A 13,842-nucleotide genomic window follows, 5' to 3' on the forward strand; every position below is an offset into this window, starting at 1 on the left:
GTCTGGCTCCTGGGGCTACAGGTGCCTCTCAGTAGCCCTGGTCCCTGCAAATAACCAAGGCAGGCCCTTAGCTCCCGTTCTGCCTACGCACAGACCAGGGCGGGAGGTGGACCGTGGGCCCACTCTGGTGGCCAGATGTGCAGGGCTGGCAGGGAGAGGAGCAGGGTGGGACACCAGGTAGACAGCCCCTCCCCAGGCGGAGGAGGGTCCCCGGATCAGGGTGAGAAGCAAAGTCCCTGCTGGGGTGGGCAGTGTGTGGCGGAAGTGGGCAGGGGCCTGGGTTGGAGGCAGGGACCTTACCCCCAGCTCAGGCCCCTCTTGGCCAACTCCTTCCCCTGGACCAGAGGTGGTCACTCAGCACGCACACCCTGGTGATGGTGCCCAGAGGCCTCTGGCGGTGTGGGGACTGCAGCACCTTATGCTCCCAGGCGTAGACGTGGAAATGCTCCGCGTCCGAGCTGACCTCTATCTGGGCAGGCCGGGGCCAGTGACCTCAGTGCTGACCCCCAGGGCCTGGGGTCTGGTCCCGCTTGTAACAGGAATATGCCTGCCGGCTGTCTCCAGGAAGCACAGCCTGGCAGGCCCCGGGGTTCCTTGGTTTGGAGCCCCCAGTCTGAAGTCCCCTCCTTTCTCCCAAGATGGGGTGACTGGTAGCCAGGGTGGTGGGCACCCACCGCACACGTAGGGAAACTGAGGCCAGGGAGGCCCACCCAGACCCTGCCCTGGCCCCCTGACCTGTAAGCGTCCACTGTGAATCCCCTGCCCACTGGCTCCCTGTTCCCCCACGGGCCTCCCCTGCCTGGCCCAGGCCCCACCCAGGCCCCTGTCACCTCAAAGGGCTCCCCCGGGGCCAGCGGGAAGATGCTAGACAGCTCCGCCAGGCCCCAGCGGCTGCCCTGGAAGGCACTGCCCACCATGGTGGTGCTGGAGAACCGGGGCTTGACGTGGAAGGCAATGTCCCCCGTCTCCGACAGGAAGTGAATCTCGAACTTGGGGTGGACATGGTGCGGGTCAAGAGCTGCAAACGGCCGGGTCCGGCCACCCAGTCCAAGGCCCAGGGAGGGGAGGGCAGTGCCACTGACCTGTCCTCTCCAGAGTCACCATGTCCCTGGACGAGCAGGTTCCAGCCGGGGGCCAGGCCCCCTGCACAGAAGGCTTCAAACTGAGTGGAAGAGACAGGGGGACCAGCCTCACAGGGCTGCAGCCTCCTCCCTCCCACCCCCATCCCCACCCCATGTATCCCATCTGTCCAGGAAGGTCCCTGCCCACCCAGCCTGCCCTCAGCCCGGTGCCAGACATAGGCTAAGACTCTGTTCCTCTGGTGTCTTCATGACAGGGTGACCGGGACTGGGGCAGGAGGGACATGCCTGCCCAGCAGGCCAGCTCTGGGGAGACCTTCACCCCGACGCCCTCTCAGCCCCAAGGTCTGATGAGAGGCCAGAACCCACACCCCCAGCTCTGTGCAGAGAGAGCACGGGTGGCTCAGGGAGCCCCCAGCCCTGCCCTGCTCTCCTTCTCCAGGTCCAGGGTCTCACCCACCTGCACTGCCATCTGCTTCCAGCCACTGTGGGAGGGCACGGGGAGCCTGGGGATATAGATGGGTGGCTGGGAGCAGAGAGCGCGGCGGGGGGGGGGGCTGGGGGTGGGGAGCACCGGGGCCCTACCCGCCGGGTGACTTGACAAGGTCTGTAGCCCCTTCCCAGCCCGTATCTCCCTCCACCTCGGGCCTCTCCCTTCCAACTAGTTCTCTGTGCAGGCACAAGAGAGATGGGGTCACCTGCCCCTGCTTCCCCTGACTGTCATTCACTTCACTCCTTCAGGATCCAGGAAAGCAGCCACTCCTTTCTCACAGGGATGGCAAGGTCTGGGCAGGGACCCCAGCCTGGCTCTTCCTCCGAAATTACGGATCTCTCCAGGGACTCGGATCCTCCCATCTGGCCAAGGGCAGGCCTGGGACGGGAGGCTTGCCTGCCGACCCCTGCCCTGGCTTCTGGGGTCCCGTCTGACCACCTGGTGCTACAGGGCCTGTCCCCCAGCCCACCCCGGTCCCCGCCGGCTCTGCCACCCTGTGGGGCATACAGCGAGGATTAGGCGGGCGCTGGTCAGCACATTCCAGGCTCTGACAGGAGAGGGGAGGGCTTTTCCCGCACCCGGGATGCCTCCCCACCTCAGGCTGAGCATGGGAGGGACCAGCTGGGCCCTCAGGGAGGAAGGGAGGTGAGCAGAGAGAGTCTCAGGCTGTCGGGTAGCTTTGGGGCTTCTGAGGAGGGGAGCCAGCCTGGAGTGGACCTGGAGGGGACATGGAGCCCTAGGGCTGCTGCAAGCAGGAGTGTGCAGCCGCGTGCAATGTGTGTGTGTAGTGTGTTGCAGTGTGTGTGCAGCAAGTGTACGGTGCCTGCACAGCCGTGTGCAGCTGTGTGCAGCCGTGTGCAGTGCGTGTGCAGCCATGTGCAGTGTGTGTGCAGTGCGTGTGCTGTGATCTCATGGTTGTATATCCTGGCTGCAGGCCGGATGATTGTATGAGCCCGTGAGTGTGCGAGGCGTGGGGTGTGAGTTCCAGAGCAAGCCTCTGGGTGACAGGGAGGTTTGCTGTTTCCCTGTCTGTGTGTCTGGAGAGGCCTGGCTCCCAGGGATGCCCCCGCCAGGATTCTCCGTTCTCACGTCTCCTCCCAGGGCTGACCTGGGTCCTGCCTGACCTCTCCACGGGTGCTGCCGCTGGGGCCTGTGCCCGGCCGTCCTGGCAGGAGGCTGGGAGTGCTGAGGCCGGGAGGGGCCTCAAGATGTCTGTGACTGTCCACCAGCCCCCTGGGTAGTGCAGAGCAGTGCGGAGCCCGCGGCTGTGAAGCCCATCTCTCCTGCCCGGCTCATAGCAGGACTGGCTGTGGCCCTGCAGGGGGCAGCCCTGGGCAGTGGAGGATGAGCCTGCCTGCCCGCCCTGGCCACATCCGCGTCCCCATCCTGCCTGGCCGTCCTGGGGCTCAGCAGGCTGCAGGTCCCTCCTACCTGCCTCCCCCAGAGGACCACAGAGAGGGAAGCCCTCACCACAGCAGGAAGGGGAGCCAGTGCTGCCTCCCCGCTCCCTGTCCTACCCCCAGCCCCAGGGACAGCCCTGGTTTCAGCTGTGGATCGAGGACACAGAGAAGGACTCTGGGTACAGGGCCCAGGGCCAGGGCTGTGCAGAGCATGGAGGCAGGGGGCTGAAACAGGCTTCCCACCAGCTGACAGCCTGGCGCTCCTGGCCTCTGAGCCTCAGTCTCCCCCGTCATTCGCTGGGCTCAGCAGTCCAGCAATGCCATCTGCTGTCCATGCCTGGGTCCTGGCAGGGTAGGGTGGCCCGGGCAGCCACAGCCCTGGACACAGGAGCCCAGCTGTCTGTGCGAGCCCAGTCCGGGCACCCACAGTTCTCAGAATGCTGCGTGCCTCCTACTCCCCAGGGAGAAGCAGGCTGGCCCTCGTCCCCATGGTGACACGTGTACTTGGCCTGTGTGTAGACTTGTGACCTCACCCCGTTTACTGTGGCTTCAGGGCCTCTCCCTCCTGGGGTGGGAGACAGGAGCTGCTAAAGATCTCGGCAACCCGGACAACCAAGGGCCCAGAAGTCAGAACCGGGTGGAGGACAGAGATTGACCCCAAGCTCTGCAGGCACAGCCCGTCCTCAACCCTGATTCCAGGGAGTGCGGGTCCAACCCCGGCCCACTCCCTGCTGGCCGGCCTCAGGGGTCGGGGTGGCACAGCAGGCAGTGCCTGTGCTGGGTTGCTGGCTGGGCACCAGCCACTGGGTGCTGTGGCTTGGGGCCCGGGAGCAAACAGACCTGTCTTCCTCCTGTCCCACACACCCACCCGGATGCGCGGTTTGCCCCGGGCTATTGACCTTTACAGGCTCCCGTCTCCACCTGGCTAATCGAGGAACTTCACCAGGAGGGGGCCCGGACTCTGAAGCCCGTTCTCAGTCCTGAGCCTCCATCACCAGGCGGTGCCCAGCATGGAGCTGGCACTCAGGGATGCGGGGGAGAAATCCTGTCCATCCCATAACAACCACCACTGTCTACTGAGAGCTCACGCTGTACCAGGCGCCAGGCTGAGTTGTCCACACGTGTTACGGGTGGTTCTGTTACTCCCCTTGAGAGAGGCTACGAGGGCACAGAGAAGTTAAGGGGCTTGCCCAATGTCACAACAGCAAGGGAGTCACAAAGCCAGGATGTGAACCCAGCAGCCTGTCCCAGAGACTGTGCACCTAAACACCAGGCTAGACTGTTCCCTGGAAACACAGCCCCTCACCAGGCTGGGATATGGGGCTATCAGGGTTGGCTTCCTGGAGGAGGAGGCACCTGAAATGGGTCTTGAAGAATGAGTAGGAGTTAGAAGGTGGTGAGGAAGGGTGCCCAGGGAGCAGGAACAGCAGGAGCAAGAGCAGGATAGCGGGCCCAGGAGTTGGAGGCTATACTGTGCTGGAGGGGGACCAGCCACGCCGGGTACCAGGCAAGGTCTGACATGCCTCAGTGTCCCCAGAGCCTCCTGGCACAAGCTTCCCAGGGACCATTTAAAAAGGATGGCCTCATCTTTCTGGGAGCCTGGCAGAGCTTCCATGGAATTCCTGGAGTCAGGTGTCAATGTACCCATTTGAATGATAACTGAGGTTTGGATGAAGAAGTCACCCCGTGGCCCCACAGCGAGGAAGCAGCAGATCCAGATGCAAATGCAGCCTCTGGACTCCTCATCTGGTGCTCCCCTCGGCCCCTGCCCTCCTCCTCTCCTGTCCCACACTCCAGCCCGGCCTGAATGCGGGGGATTCCAGGGGCCCTGGCTCGAGGGGAGGCTCAGGCTAGGCTGGCCGTCTTCTCAGCCTCAGTACCCTCTGAAGCTGCCAGGACCTTCCCAGGAACCCCCTCCCCGCCCCCAGTGACATCTGGAACTGCTCATCCAGATGGTGAGGTCAGCACGGAAATTCTCAGTCCCCGCTGGAGGAGGCGCGGGCAGCTCCCACCAGATTGGAACAAGAGCCGACCCCAGGACGGATGGCTTCGGCCAGCTCTGCCCCAAGGAGGGCCGGCTCCTCGCCCTGTCAGGCCGCGGTGCAAGCACAACCTTGGGTCAGGAGCGAGGTGAGCTGCACGTGAAGAGGGCCAGGGCAGCTGAAAAGCACCATGTCCTCATTATGCAGATGGGGAAACCGAGGCCCGCCCAGGAGGTGAGGGGCTTGCTGGGAGCTGGCAATAGCAGGGTGGGCAGCAGAGCTCTGGCCCCAGCACTTGCCCCAAGGCCCCTGTAGGAACTTGGCCATGGGTCCTGTTAAAGGCTGGGGTTGGCTGTGACTGGGGAGCGCTGATCCCAGGCGGATGAGGACCCTGGGGCTCTGCAGAGGGGCAACGGGGTCCCTCAACTCCCCGATACTCCCTCATCTGTCCCTCCTCACTTCTCTCACAGCTGTCCCCAGCTACCGCCTGTCCCATCAACTTGCCTGTCCTGAGTGCCTTCTCTCCAAGGTCCATCTCGTAGAACCTTCCTGGGTCCCCCTCTGCCTCCCTCAGGACGGAGGGCATTTTCCATCCAAACCATTAATTGAGGCCCTGCTGTGCGCCCAGGGCTGCCTGGGACCCTCAGAGGCTGTAGGAGAGGAGCAGGTTTGCACCTGACCCATGTGGGACCTCCGATCCTCCACCTCCCGCCCTCCTGCGTGGCACACAGTAGGTGCCTGGGCAGTGCCATGACGCTGCCATCCCTGATTCAGGGCAGGTGAAGGCCCCCCAGGTGCTAGAAAGAAGCCAGGGAGCCCCAGCTCATCCCACCCATAGCTGAGCCCCCAAGATGTGCTTCACTGGGTGCTCGGCTCTGGGAGGTAGGCCACCTGCCCCGCAGCCCTGATCGGGGAGCAAACCAGCTGGCCATTCTTTTATTCCGCAAACATTTGTTGAGCACCTGCAAGGTGGCAAGTCCTGTGTGGTAGCAAACAGGACGGACAGATGGATACAGTCCTGGCCCTCACAGAGCTTCTGGTGTCTGGAGGAGGGGGTAAACACTAAATGGCAAACTCCAGCGTTCCATTGTTTAAATTACTATTAATATTATGATAAATGCTCTGAAAGGGAAAAGATGGGGAGTGACAGTCTTGTATGCTGGGGGGACCTGGCCTTGATATGGGCAGTCAGGGAAGACTTCCTGGAGGAGGTGACATTGGCACTGAATCTGGAAGAGAGAAGGGAAGGGTGTTTCTGACAAAGGGAACGTCCCGTGCAAATCTGCTCACTCGGGGGCATTTTGAGGGCTGATAAGGTTTGGCCGGAGCCAGCACCAAGCAGGGGCTGCCCGTTCTGATGCCACTCCCTCTCCCTGGCACGGGCAGGCTAGCAGGCGGCCCCAAGGACCTTGGATGTCACCTGGCTCCCTTTTGGTGGGCCTCCCTCCTGCAGGGTCTTAGCCAGGCACACCTCCCTGGGACTTCCCTGCTTCCTCTGCACCTTTCCCCCAACATCCGCCGAAAATCAAAGCAGGCCCAGCTGCCTCCAACAGGTGAAGGCTTATTTTATTTTATTTTATTTTATATTTTATTTTATATTTTATTTTATTTATTTTATTTTATTTTATTTCATATGAGATGGAGTCTTGCTCTGTTGCCCAGGCTGGAGTTGCAGTGGTACGATCTTGACTCACTACAGCCTCCGCCTCTTGAGTTCAAACCATTCTCCTGCCTCATCCTCTCATGTAGCTGGGACTACAGGCATGTGCTACCACACCTGGCTAATTTTGTATTTTTAGTAGAGACGGGGTTTCACCATGTTGGCCAGGCTAGTCTCAAACTCCTGACCTCAGGTGATCCGCCCGCCTTGGCCTCCCAAAGTGCTGGGATTACAGGTGTGAGCCACTGCGCCCAGCCAGGTGAGGAGTCTTGAGACTCCTTGCCCCTCCCTGGGCCTCAGTTTCTCCAAGTGGGATAATGAATGTTGCCCTGTGCTCAATGCTCTAATGAAGGTTGTTTTCTGGGCTGGGGACAGAAGCAAGGCTGACCTTGTCCCAAAGGAGGGACACGAAGGGTGAGACCTACAGTACTCAGGGCTGCTGAGATGCCCACTGTGTGGGTGAGGGGCAGGGGGATTCTCCTGCCCTGTCTGGCCTGGAGCCTGGGACAGCACACGGAGGCTAATGCCCAGACAGGGGCTCCCCCAGGAAAGGACAGAGCCCACATTTATCAGACACCTGCACTAGGCTGGGACCTTCACCCAGAGTGCTCATGACCACCCTGAGAGGGGGCCATGGCACCCCCATTTTATTTTACTACCTATGTTATAGATGTGGCAACTGAGTTTCAAAGGGGTGCTCTGCCTGGCCCAGGTTCACACAGCCGGTCACTGGCTGTGCTGGTGATCTTCACTGCTATCCTGCAGAGGCAGGGCAAGGGTGTGGGTGGGAAGGAGGACCCTCCTCTAGCTTACCCCCCCTCATTTTCTCAGCTTCCACAGCTGTGCTTAGCAATCATTAGCAATGGCCCCTCACTGTACAATCCTCGAAGCAAGTTCACATCTTTCCCTTCCCTGATAGATGAGGGCTTTAATTCCCATTTTATTGATGGAGAAACTGAGGCCACTCTGTGTGTTTCTTGGGTGAGTCATTGCTGTGAATAACCTCCAGGGGTCAGTAGGGAGCCTGATCAAAAGGATGTGCCTGAGAGACTCCAAAAGCCCTTGTAAATTGTGGTGCTGGTTAGGGTGGGGGACTGGGCTGAGGGGAGGGCTCCCTAATGATTCTGAATGAGGGGAACAGGGAGTGGAGTAGTGAGGGTGAGGTCCAGAACACATGGGGGCTGGGACCTTGCTGTGCTGTGAAAACCCCTTGGGCCTTGAGCTGGTACCAACAATGAATGAATTCAACATGGCAGCCATCTTTGAGGAAGCTCAACTACCCCAGACAGGCCAATCAGAAAGGGCTGGCTGGACACTGGGACTACTGGCCAGGCACAAAAGCCAGTGGGGGCCAGGCGAGGTGGCTCAACGCCTGTAATCCCAGCACTTTGGGAGGCCAAGGCGGCTGAATCACTTGAGGTCAGGAGTTTGAGACCAGCCTGGCCAACATGGCGAAACCTCGTCTCTACTACGAATACAAAAATTAGCCAGAAGTGATGGTGCATGCCTGTAATCCTAGCTACTCGGGATGCTGAGGCAATAGAATTGCTTGAACCTGTGAGGCGGAAGTTACAGTGAGCCGAGATCACACCACTGCACTCCAACCTGGGCAACAGAGTGAGGCTCCATCTCTAAATAAATAAATAAATAAATAAATGCCAATGGGAGCCAGCTGAGCAGGATGGGATGGAGTGGGGTGGAGCAGCCCAGCTGACATCTGGCCTGGAGGGGGATCCTGATGATTTCTACAGATGGGTACTGGGCTCCAGGGATGCAGTCTGCACCAGGTTTATAAACAAACACAGCAGTGACCTGGAATTGAGGAAGGAAGAGCTGGGAATCCAATTAGATGAGAAATGGCTGGGGGATCCTGGAGCTGGCCTGAGATGGGGATGCTGGAGTCTCCGGGGCCCCAGGATCCCTCTGCCACAGCACCAGCTTCAGAGCCAGGGAAGGCCAACGGGGACACAGGTCAAGCAGGCAGTGGGTTCAAGTCTCCCTGTCTACAGACCTCCTCAGTCTGAACCTCGGTGCGCTGCTCTGTAACCTGGGACCACACAGTACTAGGTTATTTTTGTACCAACTTTTGAAAACTTTTAGTACAAAAAAAGTGAAATATCTCATTAATTTTTACATTGATTACATGTTAAAAGGATAAGGATTTTAACATATTGGGTTAAATAAAATATATCATTAAAAGTAGTTACACCACTTAATTTTTTTTTTCTTTCAGAGACAGGGTTTCCTTCTGTTGCCCAGGTTGGAATACAGTGGCGTGATCACAGCTCAGTACAGACTTAGACTCTTGGGCTCATGTGATCCTCCCACCTCAGCCTCCCAAGTAGTTGGGACTGCACACTACTATGCCTGGCTAATTTTCCATTCTATTTTATTTTTTTGTGGTGTCTATGTTGCTCCGGCTGGGGTCAAATTCCTGGCCTCAAGAGATCCTCCAAGGCCGGGCACGGTGGCTCAAGCCTGTAATCCCAGCACTTTGGGAGGCCGAGATGGGCGGATCACGAGGTCAGGAGATCGAGACCATCCTGGCTAACACGGTGAAACCCCGTCTCTACTAAAAAATACAAAAAACTAGCTGGGCGAGGTGGCGGCGCCTGTAGTCCCAGTTACTCAGGAGGCTGAGGCAGGAGAATGGCGTAAACCCGGGAGGCGGAGCTTGCAGTGAGCTGAGATCCAGCCACTGCACTCCAGCCTGGGCGACAGAGCGAGACTCCGTCTCAAAAAAAAAAAAAAAAGAGAGATCCTCCTGTCTCTGCCTCCTGAGTAGCTGGAAGGGTGGCACTGGCACTAGGGGTGGAAAGCCAGACCCATGCAGCCCTCACTCCTCATCCATAAACATTTCCAGAGACAGAGAGTGCCTCCTGGGTGGTGGCTGTGGGCGCTGGGATGCAGCAGTGAACCAGACAGGTCTCTGCGCTCACGGAACTGATACTGCCGTGGGATAGACAGATGATAAATACCTCAACCAATAAACAGGATATTCTAGATAGTGATAGGTGCCAGGAAAAAAGTGCAACAGGACAACAACGCAGAGCTGTGCTGTGCTATCCAACAGCCACTGCCCGCACATAGACATGAAGCACCTGGAACGTCCGAATTAAATGTGAATCAGAAACACCCTGGGGCCCAGCACCCAGGCGCCATGACTCACGCTTGTAATCCCAGCACTTTGGGAGGCCGAGGAGGGAGGACTGCTTGAGCCCAGGAGTTCAAGACCAACCTGGGCAGCGTAAGGAGACCCGTCTCTACAAAAAAAAAAAAAAAAAAAAAATTAAAAACTTAGTCAGGCATGAGGGTACGCACCTGCTGTCTCAGCTGCTTGGGGGGCTGAGGCAGGATTGCTTGAGCCCAGGAGTTTGAGACTGCAGTGAGCCACGATTGCACCACTGCACTCCAGCCTGGGCGACAGAATGAGAACCTTGCCTCAAACACACACACGCTCACACACACACTGGAATTTGAAAACAGTTCAAAAAATGTAAAATTTCTGGGTAATAAGTCTTATATTGGAGCCAGCGAGGTGGCTCATGCCCGTAATCTCAGTACTTTTGGAGGCCAAGGTGGGCAGGCAGATCGCTTGAGCCCAGGAGTTTGAGACCAGCCTGGGCAACGTGACAAAACCTCATCTCTACAAACAATACAGAAAATTAGCCAGATTTGGTGGTGCACACCTGTAGTCCCAGCTTCCAGGAGGCTGAGGTGGGAGGATCGCTTGAGCCCGGGAAGTTGAGGCTGCAGTGAGCTGTGATGGTGCCACTATCCTTCAGCCTGGGTGGCAGGAGTGAGTTCCTATCTCAAAAAAAAAGATAATAATAATAATTTTCATATTGATTACATGTTAAAAGAATAATAGTTTTGACATATTAGGTTAAATAAAATGTCTTATTAAAAGTAATTACAGGGCCAGGCGTGGTGGCTCACACCACCCAGCACTTTGGGAGGCCGAGGTGGGCTGATCACCTGAGGTCAGGAGTTCGAGACCAGCCTGGCCAACATGGTGAAACCCCGCGTCTACTAAAAATACAAAAATTAGCCAGGTGTGGTGGAAGGCACCTGTAATCCCAGCTATTTGGGAGGCTGAAGCAGGAGCATCACTTGAACCCAGGAGGCGGAGGTTGCAGTGAGCTGAGATCATGCCGCTGCATTTCAGCCTGGGCAACAAGAGCGAAATTCCGTCTCAGAAAAAAAAAAGTAATTATAACTGCTTAAATTTTATTTTTTCTTTTAGAGACAGGTCTCACTCTGTCACCCAGGCTGGAGTGCAGTGGTGCAATCATGGCTCACTGAAGCCTCTGCCTCCTGGGCTCAGGTGATCCTCCTGCTTCAGCCTCCTGAGTAGCTGGGGCTACAGGCACGTGCCACCATGCCTGGCTGAGTGATTGATTGATTGATTGTAGAGACGAGGATCTCACTATGTTCCCCAGGCTGGTCTCAAACTTCTGGCCTTGCGTAATCCTCCCCTATGACCTTCTAAAGTGCTGGGATTATAGGCACGAGCCACCACTTCTGGCAAAAAAAAAAAATGTTTTTCATGTGGCCACTAAAAAATCTAATTGCAACTGTGGCTTGTGTCATTTCTTTCTTTCTTTCTTTCTTTTTTTAGACAGAATCTTGCTCTGTCATCCAGGCTGGAGTGCAGTGGCGCAAGCTCGGCTCACTGCAACCTCCACCTCCTGGGTTCCAGCAATTCTCCTGCCTTGGCTTACCAAGTAGCTGGGTTTACAGGCCCTTGCCACCATGACTGGCTAATTGTTATATTTTTAGTAAAGACAGGATTTCGCCATGTTGGCCAGGCTGGTCTCCAAATCCTGACTTCAAGTGATCCACCCACTTTGGCCTCCCAAAGTGTTGGGATTACAGGCATGTCCCAAAGTGTTGGGATTACAGGCGTGACCTACCTCGCCTGGCCAAGTCACTTTTCTTTCTTTCTTTCCTTCTTTCCTTCTTTCCTTCTTCCTTTCTTCCTTCCTTCCTTCCTTCCTTCCTTCCTTCCTTCCTTCCTTCCTTTCTTTCTTTCTTTCTTTCTTTCCTTCTTTCCTTCTTTCTTTCTTTCTTTCTCTTTCTTTCTCTTTCTTTCTCCTTCTTTCCTTCTTTCTCTCTTTCTTTCTTTCTTTCTCCTTCTTTCTCTTTCTTTCTTTCCTTCTTTCTTTCTTTCTTTCTTTCTCTCTCTTTCTTTCTTTCTCTTTCTCCTTCTTTCCTTCTTTCTCTTTCTTTCTTTCTTTCTCCTTTCTCTCCCTTCCTTCCTTCCTTCCTTCCTTCCTTCCTTCCTTCCTTCCTTCCTTCCTTCCTTCCTTCCTTCCTTCCTTTCTTTCTTTCTTTCTTTCTTTCTTTCTTTCTTTCTTTCTTTCTTTCTTTCTTTCTTTCTTTCTTTCTTTCTTTCTTTCTTTCTTTCTTTCTTGTCTCTCTCTCTCTCTCTCTTTCTTTCTTTCTTTTCGACAGAGTTGCAGTCTGTCACCCAGGCTGGAGTGCAGTGACGCCATCTCGGCTCACTGCGACCTCCACCTCCTGGGTTCAAATACTTTTCCCGCCTCAGTATTGAGTAGTTAGGATTACAGGCATGCGCCATCACACCTGGCTAATTTTTGTATTTTTAGTAGAGACAGGGTTTCACCATGTAGGCCAGGCTGGTCTCAAACTCCTGACCTCAGGTGATCCACCCCCCTCGGCCTCCCAAAGTGCTGGGGTTACAGGCGTGAGTCACTGCGCCCGACCTTGTGTCATGTTTCTATCTGACAGTGCAGGATGAAGATGATGAGGGGTGGGGAGGGAGGGAGAGCTGGAGCAGGATGTGGGGTGGGAGTGGGAGGCTCTTGGGCTCTTGGGGGGTGACCCAGGACAGGACCCTGGAGGAGGCATGCCGGCACAGGAACAAAGCATGGTGGAGTCGGGGGTGCTTCAGGAGCAGGAAGGAGATCTGTGTGGCTGGAGCAGGGGGTGCAGAGAGGATGGGGTGAGGGACGTCGCGGGGGGGTCCGAGGCCATGAGAGAGACAGGCTGGGGCTGGGCTCCGTGGGGTCCTCCAGCCTCCCCCAAAAGGCAGGACCCAGATGCCCAGGCCGGGTGAGTGGCGTGGGGAGCAGTTGGTCGGGGTCTGCTCCCACCCCTAAGCCTCATGGGGCAGACCATGGCCCACACAGCCAGAAAAGCCTGCCCCACCTGGGACTGGGAAGTCAGGGCCCACACCAGCTTCTGCAGGGACACATGCGGCTGGGCTGGCCTCGAACTCATGCTCCTGCCAAGGCTGCGGGGAAAAGACCCAGGGGAGCCGTCAGCTCCCAAAATAACTTCACACCAGCTCCAGGACAGCTGTGGAGGGTGGAGGAGCCCAGCCCAGAGCTGGGAGCACTGCTGAGCCCTGGGGAGGGTGGGCCTGGAAATGGACGGAGAGAGGGGGGCACACAGGGAGGGCGGCACACAGAGGGCCAGAAGAAAACAAGGGATGTGGAGACAGGTATCCTGACCCAGAGAAACAGAGTCTGGGGGAAGGAGGGGAGAGGGACAGCCCAGTGAGTACAGGTCTCCAGTACTCCCTTAAGAGACCTCCTCTGCCGGACCCCCCCTCCCCCACCCCCGGCCCCCAGCCAGGAGGCCCTGCAGAGAGAGAGAAGACAGTCTCTCTGGGCCAGGGTCAGAGGGATGAGCTGTGGCAGGGATGGGGCCCCCACGGTGTCCAGAATCCCAGGAGCCCTGTCTGACCAGGTTGGACCCCACAGAGGGCCCATCTCCCAGCACCCCTGTTTTCCCAGAGGAGAAACTGAGGCTCAGAGAGACGGTGGAGTTTGTCTGAGGAACCACAGCATGGTTGTCAGGCGAGGGCACAGCCTGACTGGGCACTCTCCCCCCGTGCCCTGCACACTTGGTCACCACTATTTCAGCCAGCCAGCAGGCTCCGAGAGAATGTTCCACCCCCTCCTTGGGTCCCCAGGGCATTGGGAAATGTCCTCAGCGTAGCATGGCCAGCCCTGGGTGGAGCTTGTGGAGTTTCCCCAGCCCGAGGTGGTCAGAGGGCAAGGGAGAGTCAGGAAGGCTGGCAATGACAAAGTTGGGGAAGGTGAGGAAACTGAGGCAGAGAAGGAGCTCTCAGGGAGCCTGGCTGTCCCATCTTCAGGGCCCAGCCCAGGGGAGCCTGGGAATTTGGGAGCTGGGGGTGTTCTTCTGAGATGAGAGCAATTTTGATGCAAGACCCTTGATCCAGTTCTACCCGAGGCTG

At 57.2% G+C, this 13,842-nt stretch overlaps 1 protein-coding gene across 1 annotated transcript; it reads right to left on the reverse strand.

Annotated features, from left to right (window-relative positions):
* Positions 1 to 296: 296 nt before the first annotated feature.
* GRIFIN (galectin-related inter-fiber protein) lies at positions 297 to 2,077 on the reverse strand. Its single transcript, XM_025381053.1, is given in 6 exon segments — positions 297 to 332; positions 335 to 499; positions 816 to 989; positions 1,079 to 1,162; positions 1,540 to 1,605; positions 2,042 to 2,077. Coding segments are annotated over 6 exon segments (561 nt in total).
* Positions 2,078 to 13,842: the final 11,765 nt, after the last annotated feature.

The sequence above is a fragment of the Theropithecus gelada genome, chromosome 3 (assembly GCF_003255815.1).
Source record: "Theropithecus gelada isolate Dixy chromosome 3, Tgel_1.0, whole genome shotgun sequence".
NCBI lineage: Eukaryota > Metazoa > Chordata > Mammalia > Primates > Cercopithecidae > Theropithecus > Theropithecus gelada.